Here is a 12,605-nt window from a genome sequence, read left to right as displayed (position 1 = left end):
ATAGGGAAATAAATAAATTAAACGTGAATCACACAACTAAGAATGAAGGACATGTTAAATATAATAATAACAATTATTGTTATTATCATTACAGAAAGTTTTGTGTTTACTGATCAATAGTCACGCACAACTTGATAATAATTATAATGGATATTTAATTTTACTACGCCGCTTATTTTTATTCTTATCAAAAAGCGTATACATTTTTTAATTTTTACTAAATCAGTATCAGTACTACTTTGTTCCATTTTATTACAATTATCTGTTTATTGGAATAAAAAATTACACGTGTTAATATTTTTAAGAAAAATTTTTTATTCTATTATTAAAATGAAAAATTTGAATTTTATCAAAATTTTTTCACTCTAAAATTAATTTAAAAATTTTGTCAAATTTATTTTATAATTTTTCCTTCTAGCAAAAATTATTAATATTAAAATTAAAATTTAATATTAATATTAATATTAAATTTTTTTTATCATTTTAAAAATTATTTTAGAGCCTTAAAAATTTTCAAGAAAATTTTTTTCTCAATTAAATTAAAAAAAAATTAAATATAAATATTTTTTTGATAAGAATAACTTTTATTAAAAAATTTTTATTTAAATTTATCATAAAAAATTTAATTATTCTTATTTTTATTCTAAAGAAAGCTTTATAAAAAATTGATGCATTCAAATTAATGATTTTTTTTTTGTTTTTTTGCTTTAATTATTTTTATTTAAAATTTAGTTTAATCAAAAATTAAGTGCACAATGAACGTCTTATTGGAAATTTAATTAAAATAAAAATATTGATTAAATTACCTATTTTATACTAAAATATTTTTTTCCAAAAAAATCTCAACTAAAAAATATTTTTTATAATTTTCAATAAACTTACCAAACTTCTCTTTTAAATTTTTTTATTGAGAAAAAAATAAAAATCTTCAAATACGTAAAAAAAAATTTAAAATATTTACAAATTGATAATCACAAAATTAAAATGACAAAAACCTATAGTATTGTTCTTTCTGAGTAATTGCTCATAAAATATTAGAAAAATTTTATCACTACGGTTTTTCTATTTTATCTATACAAAAAAAAACAAATATTACGTTGAATCATTCGAGAGTTGTGTCGAACGTGGATAGGTCATGCATTTATTGTAGTAAAGTGCAGTGTGTGTCCGTTATCTAGTACTGTACTATGAGAAAATAATCCGGGAAACAACGCAGATATTATGTGAAAGTTCACGATGTGCAAAACATAAAGTAATTTGCTCATACATGTTGCTCTGATGAGTAAAAGTAGTTTCGAGGGTGCGTCATTTTTTTTTTTTTTTTCTATAACTTTATACAATAAAGCGCGGCCTTTTACATACAATCAATAATTACAATACCAAGCCTCGTGATGATTTAATATACCAGTCTAATAATTAATTATTGATACCCTGATTTTTTATTTTTTATTTTAGGTGTCAACATTATTTTTTAATTTTTAAAAAATTATTATTTAAAATAAATTTTTTTTTCCTTAAATTTATTGAAAAATCTTCCCTTAAAAAATAATAAAAAAAAAACCAACAATAAAAAATGCAAAATTGGTATAAAAAAAAAAAACTAACCTCTGTTGGGATCGAACCCGGTTCTAACCAGTCCGTATTTTTATACACGTACACTGACCTCTCAGTCATAATTATGGGCTCAAAATTCTAAATTTATATGACATATTATTACTTAATTAAAAAATTATTTATTTTATAATAATTATATAGTATTTATCGCAAAGTTTACAATTAAATAACTTATCATTACTTGGATAATGTTCATTATATTTCCGAGAATTTATAAAATTAAAATTAAATAGTAAAATTATTAAAATAAAATTTATTAGAGCCTCAATTTAATTTTTTTAATTATTTTAATAAATTTGTGGAATAATTTTGACTTAAGCTTTTTAATTTCTGTCATAATAATTAATTAATTAATTTCTGTCATAATAATTAATTTTAATATTTAATAATTAAATAAATAATTTAATATATAATTAATTAATTTCTGTTATAATAATTAATTTAAAATAATGAATAAAAATATATTTCTCAAAATTCTAACTTTATAAAAAAATTTCTCAATTAAAAAATAAAATAATGAATTTTCTTACTACAGACTGCGTACACTTAAGAACATAATAATTACACAAATACTTGAGACTAAAATATAACCCGAACTCACACGAATACAATTTTATTTAGTCACTGATCCGGTTATGTCTTTATTAATCATCCTTGTTTGATAAACACCAGACAAAAATTAATCATGCTTCAATAACTTTAATTTGCTACTTGCTAAAAAATTATTTGTTGACACTACCTACTACAGTAGGCAATAAGATTAAGCAATGACTAATGCTTTCCCGAATCTTTAACATAGCATAAAACTTTATCTATTCACGCGTTTCGTAAATTAACAATAAATTATTTAAAGTAAAAATTAAAATCAATGAAATTAATCTGTGAAAAAATGTGGCGATGATCGACTTGACGGATACACGTGAGTTGAAATCTAAAATTTTTATTTACATTTAGCAGAGGTTAGTTTCAGGAAAATAGATTGTCATTTGTTAAATTAAGTCTTAAAGTCTGCAAATAAGTCTATATTATTAAGAGAACAAGCAAACACAAATAAGAAATGACCTTGTATCTCATGAACTATTGACATTTTTTAAGATATAAGCTCATCCCGATGTTACACTTATCAAGACCTTTCATTTGAGTACCCACATGCATTTTTTATATATTTATATATATAATATATATAAATATATAAAATATATGAAAAATTAATGTGGGTACTCAAATGAAAGGTCTCGACGATTGTAATGTCGAGATGAGCTTATATCTTTAAAAATGTCAGTAGTTTACAAGATACAAGGTCATTTTTTAATTATTGACATTTTTTAAGATCTTTTAAAATATCAATAATTAAGAAATGACCTTGTATTTTGAGAACTATTCACATTTTTCAAGATATAAGCTCATCCTGATGTTAGACTCGTCAAGACCTTTCATTTGAGTACCCACATTAATTTTTCATATATTTTATATATTTATATATATATTATATATATATAAATATATGAAAAATATATAAAAAATGCATGTGGGTACTCAAATAAAATGTCTCGATAAGTGTAACATCGAGATGAGCTTATATCTTAAAAAATTTCAATAATTAAAAATTGACCTTGTATCTTGTAAACTGACATTTTTAAAGATATAAGCTCACCTTGACATTACACTCGTCGAGAGCTTTCATTTAAATACCCACATTAATTTTTCATATATTCCATATATTTATATATATTATATATATGTATATATGAAAAATATATAAAAAATGCATGTAGATACTCAAATGAAAGCTCTTGATGAGTGTAACATCAAGATGAGCTTATATCTTAAAAAACGTCAAAATTTAAGAAAGTACAGTGCAATTTAACAAAAGTCCGTATAACAGTTCACTACGGCAGTCACGTAGTGACTGCCAAGTTACTAGTATTTTTTTAAATAAACAAAAGTTAAATTAGTTGTGAGTGCAATACTTGTCCGCGACACCGGGATGAACAAAGTAAGCCATGGGTAGTGAAGTGTCCTCTGGGTGGTCCACGGACTGGGTAAAATGTTAAGCAGAAAAGAGATCAATGTTGGTGTCTTTGTTTGTCCGCATGCCTCTACGTAGCCCGGAATGTGGACCGATGTCTCTATCCGCTTCTTATGTCCATCTCGTCAAGTAGAGCTCACTGAAGAATAAGATTTGTTGGACCACACGAATCGATATAATTACCACCAAAAATTGCACCCGCCTTTTCCACTTCTGAGTTTGCTTTTGAAGTCCGTTTTAAATGTCGTTTTTCTGTAACTCCTTTAATCGCTCCAATCCCGTTTCTATATACCATATATTTATATATATACACTAAAAACAATTGGTTCCACTTATATATACGCAACAAAGTACAACGAACCTTTTCAATAATGCCGACAATTTTTCGTTACTTTGTACGAAATTATTTCCTTGATTTTTTTCGTACTTGTTAAAGAAGTACAAAAATTTAAAGTTGAAATAAATTATTGAAATTTTGAATTTTTAACGGAAAATAATTGTATTTTTTAATATAAAATTTATTAAGCTCAACAAATACACTGTTGAATAACACAAAAAATATGTAAATTTATTTTTAAAATATATTTTATATGAATAAACAACGGGTGAACGGAGCTCCCAAATGTGACTCTAAATAAATATTAAGTAGCTCTTTGGTTATATATTACCAACCTCTCGGGACAAATCCTATATATCTGAGCTGATAAATTATCAGGACTGTTAATTTTTGTTAAATTTTAAATAAAAACAACCTGACAGGTTCTTTGAAATATTTTGAAAATAGTACTGCTAAATAAAATTTTCTTAAGGGCTGATTCTGGTTCCAAAGCTCGAAAAAAAGCCAATGTTAATGATTTTTTTACACACAAACTGTTATAGATATTAATATTTAATTTATTTAGCTCAACAAATACACTCTTGATTAACACTAAAAATATCTAAATTTATTTTTAAAATATTTTTTATATGAATAAACAACGGGTGAACGGAGCTCTGACAAAACGTTGGTATAAAGCTCACGTACATGATAACTTGATAACGGCTCATCTAAAACACTAAAACCAAAATTATTTACCTTCAGTATATCAGTAGCTATTGCACCAGCCAAGGAGATTAATATTTATTGATAAATAACAAATTGGTGGACATTTAAAAAAAAACTGAAAATTGAGGCTTCTTTTCACAGTTTTTAGTCCTAAAAAAATAGTAAAAATAAAAATTTTGATTTGGTTGGAGCTGATGCAATAGCTACTACTATGTAGAATATATCGTTTAAATTTCATTAAGATCGGGTCAGTGGTTCCGGAGATATTATGTACCTAAACCAGAAAAACATACTTCTGAGATAAACAAGTTCAAAGTTTTTTTAATTTATAAAAAACAAAATTTTACCCAAAGTCAATCAGCAATGCCGGGACCATAAAAATTCCCTTCAGCCTTTTCAAAAATTTTATTTTCTTCCACTCGGACATCCTCATAGACGTCGCAAAATATATAGTCACAGTAGTTTGATCATTTGAAAATTTTAACACAATTTTTTTAGATATATCTACTTCGAAAAAATGTAAAAAATTTTTTTTTAAAGTTACAAGCCAGAATAACTTATTGAAGAAATTTTTTAAATATTTGTTTATTTATTTTGGTTCATAAATATTTTATAAAAGTCGACTCAAATTTTTTAAAATCTTTTTTATTACACTGATAGAAGGATTTATTAACTATTAATAATTTAATTTATTTGAAGACAATTATTTAATTTATTAAATTTTAATAAATATTTTTTAACATTTAATAAATATTTATTTGGGAGGAAAGTACATTTATTAATAGTTAATATATATTTATTAATAGTTAACAAATATTTATAAACAGTTAATAAATATTTTGTTGAGTGAATTTGTTTGGATTGCAATATCATATGATATAATGATTGCTTATAAACAAAAATCATCTTTATTAATTATTTGGATTAATTATATTACATTATAATAACGTTTATTGTAAAATAGCAAATTCTATTACAGCTTATAATTATTTTTTATATTTTTAAATATTAAAAACGTTAATTTATTTAGTGAATTTAATTATTATCATGTATTCCAGCTATAGGGTTATAAAAAGTGTCAAAAGAAAATTGCTATTTTTGCTTTTTATTTTAAATAAATATTTATTAACAGTTAATAAATTGTACTTAATAAATTACTTATTAACTGTTAATAAATATTTGTTAAATGTTAACAAATATTTATTAACATTTAATAAATCGAATTTAATAAATAATTTATTGTTAATAAATCTATTAAATCCCATGTTACAAAATCATTTATTAGTTAATAAAGCTTATTATATATAAACAAATCCTATCAGTGTGCAATACGTTTAAATAATTAAATCTTTTAATTATAAATAAAATAAAATATTATAATCCAAAAAAAAAAAAAAAAAATTAAATCGTTAAATCTTCTAATGCTCTACTTAACTTTATACATAACATCAATTTGCTTAATAATTTACCGCGAAAAGTATCATTTTTTCCAGTAAAAACTATTGACTCACGCATGAACTACAATTGACACTTCGTTTTTTACAACTTTGACTTCAATATAAAATAATATATACTCATAAAATATATAATAACTATACTAACCTAATACACAAGCGCACGTGCCTATAGTCACCACTTAAAACAAATTTCATAAACTTTAAAATTCCAGTATTCGGTCAATAAATTCCAAGAAACTATGACTAGTCTTTTAGAGCAAATAAATAAGCATAAAAATAAAAATTTCCCAGAGAAATTTCACGCCTTGGCTAGACAGTAGACAAATTTCCTTAAATACCAAAAAAAAAAAATTAGGGAAACGGTTGACTCTAAAGGCCATCCCTGCAACTTCCCGCTAATTCCGTTAATACCTGGCCGCTTTTTTGAGCTCTTCGAGCTCAAAAGTACAATCTATGTGTTGTTTTAAGCTCTCCGAGCTCAAAAAGATAGTTTTTCTATGCTTTTGAGCTCTTTGAGCTCAAAAGTCTGATAGAAGTTTCATAGAATACTATTTTTTGAATGTTCATACCGCAATAACTTTTGAATGAATGAACCGATTTTTACGCGGTTGGCGGCATTCTACGTAGTTTTTTAAGCCTTATAAATAATTTTTAAGTTTTAATTGGTCAAACTAGAAATTTCGGAGTAACTCTGAAAAAACACTTTTTTCGGTTTTCTATCGTTCACGATATCTCTCGAACAAATCAACCGATTTTGACCGGATTGACGGCGATCGACGTGGTTTTTCAAGGTTGAGAGCTGATTAGTTTTTGGAATCGATCGGTTGAGCCGTTTAAAAGTTATCCCAAAAAAACCACTTCAGAAAAAATTTTTTTTCCTACTTTTTTTTAGATTTCTCCAAATTTCTCAAAATCTATCGGTCCGAATCGGTTCAAATTAACAAAAAATCTAAGTTTGGCGAAGCCCTTTCGAATGGCACCAACCGCGATGAAATCGGTTCAACCGTTCAAAAGTTATAAGAGGTTTACATACTTACACACACACACACACACACACACACACATACATACATACAGACATAGTGACACCCTCGCGGGAATAGTCAGGAAAGCTTCCTAGGACCTCAAAACGTCGAGATCTGATGAAAACTCGATTTTCGAAAAACGGGGTAAAACCAATAACTTCCCGATTTTTGAAAATTTTCAATTTTCTTAGCGGGAAGTTAAAAAACAATTAACATTACAATAATCACAAAAAGATCTTCTAAAGATAATGGTATTTAAATAAATCCCTTATAATTATAAAGGATCTAATTAAATACCGTTATCTTTAGAATATCTTTTTGTGATTATTGTAATGTTAATTGTTTTTCTTTTTGGTTTTTCATTATTGGCTCTAGACTGTAATTACTGAAAAATTGATACCTTTATTATCATTAATTATAAGCTGATTAGTAAGAGGAAAGGATAAAATCTGAGTTTGGGTTATTTTTTTTATTTTATTTTCATAATGTGGTATACTAAGTCATTGATTTAAAAATAAACTTGTGAGTAATTTTATGTAGACTTTCGCTTGAAATTTTTGTCTGGCATACATGCGGTATGAAACACTTCCGCGCATCCGTCCGCGTACGAGTAATACCATCCGGAAGAGAGATCGATGATACAAGGAGAAATAAGGAAAAATTTCCAAATATTATTCATCTTATAAATATTTTATTAATACACTGATAGAAGGATTAATTAACTATTAATAATTTAATTTATTTGAAGACAGTTATTTAATTTATTAAATTTTAATAAATATTTTTTAACATTCAATAAATATTTATTTGGGAGGAAAGTGCATTTATTAATATTCAATAAGTATTTATTAATAAACAAATATTTATTAACAGTTAATAAATATTTTGTTGAGTGAATTTGTTTGGCTTGCAATAAAATATGATATAAAGATTGCTTATAAACAAAAATCATCTTTATAAATTATTTGCATTAATTATATTACATTATAATAACGTTTATTGTAAAATAGCAAATTCTATCACAGGGAATAATTATCTTTTATATTTTTTAATATTACAAACGTTAATTTATTTTTAATTCCAGCTATAGAGTTATAAAAAGTGTCAAAAGAAAATTGCTATTTTTGCTTTTTATTTTAAATAAATATTTGTTAACAGTTAACAAATATTCATTAACCATTCATAAATATTTGTTAACTGTTAACAAATATTTATTAACATTTAATAAATCGTATTTAATAAATAATTTATTGCTAATAAATATCTATTAAATCCCACACTGATAGAAGGATTTGTTTATAGTTAAAAATATTTGTTCATATTTAACAAATCATTTATTAGAGACCACTTTTTAGTCCTTAACAAATATTTCTTAGTATTTAAAAAGATTTATTAATATTTTATAAATGAATATCTGATTTATTAAATACAAACAAATCATTTTAAATACTAAGAAATATTTGTTTGATACTAAAAAATGGTCTCTAATAAATGATTTGTTAACTATTAACAAATATTTTTTTAATACAAATAAATCCTTCTATCAGTGCATGTTAAAAAATCATTCATTAGTTAATAAAGCTTATTAAATCGCGTGCCTAATGCCAAAAGGGCGTATTACAGCAGTTAGATAGGGTTTTATGCCAAACAGGCGTATAAAAAAATTTTTTTTTGCCATTCTTTCTAGAATCGCTCAAAATGTAAAGATCTGCAGAAAAAAATTTTTTGACGTACTAACGCCAAAAGGGTGTATAAAAAAAAATTAGGATTTTTAAAAATTTCGAAAAATAGTCTTCAAAATTGTTCGGAGAAAATTTGTATAAAAAAAATTTTTTAAAAGTCAACATTTTCGATGGTAGTAACTTCAAATTTTAAAAGATTAAAAAAGCATATGAATTAAAAATTTTTTCGCGTACACTGATAAAAGGATTTGTTTATAGTTAAAAATATTTGTTAATATTTAACAAATCATTTATTAGAGACCATTTTTTAGCCCTTAAAAAATATTTCTTAGTATTTAAAAAGATTTATTAATATTTAATAAATGAATATTAGATTTATTAAATACAAACAAATCATTTTAAATACTAAGAAATATTTGTTTAATACTAAAAAGTGGTCTCTAATAAATGATTTGTTAACTATTAACAAATCTTTTTTAATACAAATAAATCCTTCTATCAGTGTACTAAAATGTTCATATTTTTTATAAATTTCTTTTTTTTTCAGACGAAAATGTAAAAGATGCACATATAGAAGGTGCAGGAATTGTACCCCAATAAACTTTTCGTATTTTGATATTAGTTTTTTCTAGTATTTTTTAACTTCGAATTATTATAATAATTTCTTGCCTGCAATAGCTGCAATAAAAGATAGATTTTTGTTTAATTGTAAACTTTAAGCGCAAGCGTAGGTATGCTCTACTCGCCTAAAAATTCAAACCACCGATTCCGTTGCGTAAAATTGGTGTTAAAATCCATAATATGTATGCATAGAATGAAAAACACCTTATTAACGGGAAGTTAAAAATTATACGCCCTTTTGGTTTTAGATCACTAAATTTTCAGTGTTCTAAAGCCAAAAGGGCGTATAACTTGAGACATACGCCCTTTTGGCTTTAGAAATTTTTTTTTTCATTTTTAGGCTTAGAACATGTTTACAAAAGGATTGGCACCAAAAAAAAAAAAAAAAAAAATATACGCCCTTTTGGTTTTGCAAAGCCAAAAGGACGTAGAACTTTTTATACGCCCTTTTGGCATTAGGCACGCGAAATATAAACAAATCCTTCTATCAGTGTAAAAATTTTATCGGTATTTGATGTATGCCTTCTTTAATAAAATCCATTATGTGCACCTTAAATTCAAAAATTGAAATTGTTGAGCAATGCAAAAATTTGCAACAAAAAAAATTTTAATCGAGATAAAAATTTTTTTATTCAAATTAAAACAATAAAATTATTTTTTTTTTTTTGTGAAAATTTAGACAAATTTTTGAAAAATTTGTTCTATTTAAGAAAAATTTAATTATTACAACATTTGCCGCAATCGAACTTGAAATCACACGCTTCGTGACGATAACAGTGATGAGATAGTAATATTATATCATAGTTATCATTATCGCAGGACATGACCGGGCGAGTAAAGTAGTGGTAGTAAGTGTCATTACGTTAGCGCCTGCTAATACTGTTATCTTGAATGCATTTAAACTAATATATATTGTCTGCATTAGAGTATTTGTTACAGTTAATGTGATTTTTTACGAGTGAGATTGTAAATGATAGCTTAGATTAATTGATCAGTTACTAGGCAATAAATATAAATTTATATTTGGAAATGAGTAAGTGTCTAATATGATGCAATAATAATTTTGTTATTTTTTCTAAGAATTTGGAGATGTTCTGGAAATTTTAGGAAGAATTGTGAATAATTTTTATTTTAATAAGGAATAGATAAGAATAAGGAATAGGGAAATTCCTTGATAACTTGGTGAGGATAAAATAATATTGTTGATTATTATTATATCCTTGTAGAGAAATAGAAAATTATTGATACCTTAAAAGGAGAAATTTTGTTTAAATTAATTTTATTAAAAATTAAAAAAAAAAATATATGATGCAATTTTTAAAATAAAATTTTTATAATAAACTAAATTTTTGCAATGTTTATAAAATAAATTTTTTTATTGAGATGATTTTAAAAATATAAAAAATTAAAAATTTAAGTCTTGTATTTTTTGAAAAAAAAAAATTAAATAAATGTACTGTTGGAAAAAAAATAAATTTTAATAAAATTAATATTTAAAAAAATTTCAATTTTTTAATTTTAATAAAAATACTTAAAAAAATTAAATTACTATATTTTTAAGAAATTAAAAATGAAATATAAATTTTTTGAAAACTTTACAAGATTTTACATTGAAAAAAAAATTAATCTTTAAATAAAATAATTATTTAAAAATAAGAACCAATAAAACTAAATAACATCAATTTAAATAATTAAAAAAAAACAATAAAATCAAAGAAAACATAAACAATATTTGATTACGATATTATTTGAAAAGGTAAATGTGTCACAAAAGACATTGTATTATTATTGTTAATTATGAATAGCTATTAAAAAATAAAAAGCAACTAACCAACTAAACATTACAGCCAATAGGGTGCGGTCGTTAAAACCAGACAGAAAGTTAAATATAAATACTAAATACCAAATAGTAGATTATTTTTTGCATCAAGTATCTATTGTCATGAACAATTCAATAATTGTTCTGCAAAGAAACTTTACAGGCCAATTATCCGATCACTAAGAACATAAAAAAACAATAACAGCATGAAATAAACAATTATTTTTTATAAAATCCGACTTCCTGGCAGATAAATTCTGCAATAAAAAAAATTCTAATATCTAGAATTCCATCAATCATAAGCTATAATTATGTGACTGAAACTTATACTATAGTAAAATTTATCTTATAATATAGAAGAATAACTAATTAACAAGATCCCTTTGTCAAAAGCCTCGATTACTTTTCAAGTTTCTCGTAATTATCATTTGACTGAGTGTGACTGGTGGGACTAACAACAAATCCTTCTCTCTTACCAAAGGTATACTTAAAGTCCAATTTCAGTTCGTCGACTAAACTTTTAAAAAATACTTCCCTCGAAAATACAAAATTAATCCTACGAACATTGAATATTATGAAGAATTAGACTGATTATCTACGTAGAAACAATTAAAAAAATTTGTTTTTATTGTGACTGGCGGGACAGACATTTGTGACTGGTGGGACAAGTACTAAATGTCTACATCGAGTTGTTTATTAAAAAGACTTTTATATTATTTCAACCTTACAACCATTATTGTTTATATATTTAACTATTAATTATTTAGGATAATTAGAAAAAAACTAATTAAAAAACACAAATAAAGGATTTAGCATGCCGACAACACGATCTTGATATACTTAGGTGTTAATTAATAACGAACATAAACAAAATTTGTTCTCAAGACTATGATAGTAAATATGTTAGTTAATAACAAACATAAAATGAATTTGTTGTTAACACTATTAAAACAACATTTGACCCGGATACAAGTTAATACGGCTGAAAAGTTACTAGGAGAGAAAAATTGATTTTCTTATAGATTAAAAAGAAATTTTATTTACAAATTAGTAAAATATAGAATTTTAATAATAAATTAGGACTAAATTAGAATAATTTTTAAATTTGAGTCATTTTCCTGCATCGAATGCCCCTATAGTAAAATTTATCTAATAGTATAGAAGAATAACTAATTAACAACATCCCTTTGTCAAAAACCTCCATTAATTTTTAAGTTTCTTGTAATTATCGTTTGACTGAGTGTGACTGGTAGGACTAAGAACAAATCCTTCTCTCTTACCATAGGTATACTTAAAGCCCAATTTCAGTTCGT

The 12,605-nt window shown here is 24.3% G+C and overlaps 1 protein-coding gene across 2 annotated transcripts in view; it reads left to right on the top strand.

The window, feature by feature from the left end:
* The first annotated feature begins 1,133 nt into the window (after positions 1-1,133).
* Positions 1,134-12,605, top strand: part of LOC123270752 — a 30,188-nt gene continuing 18,716 nt past the window's right edge. Inside the window, exon 1 of one of the 2 annotated variants that reach the window (XM_044736899.1) lies at positions 1,134-1,300. In XM_044736899.1, coding sequence (XP_044592834.1) covers positions 1,279-1,300 — 22 coding nt within the window. In that variant the 5' untranslated portion in view covers positions 1,134-1,278. Of the gene's footprint in view, positions 1,301-2,159; positions 2,534-12,605 lie in introns of those variants that run through there. The other variant, XM_044736898.1, reaches the window with a different exon arrangement.

Source organism: Cotesia glomerata, linkage group LG8, assembly GCF_020080835.1.
Source record: "Cotesia glomerata isolate CgM1 linkage group LG8, MPM_Cglom_v2.3, whole genome shotgun sequence".
NCBI lineage: Eukaryota > Metazoa > Arthropoda > Insecta > Hymenoptera > Braconidae > Cotesia > Cotesia glomerata.
This window is presented reverse-complemented; position numbering and strand designations above follow the sequence as displayed.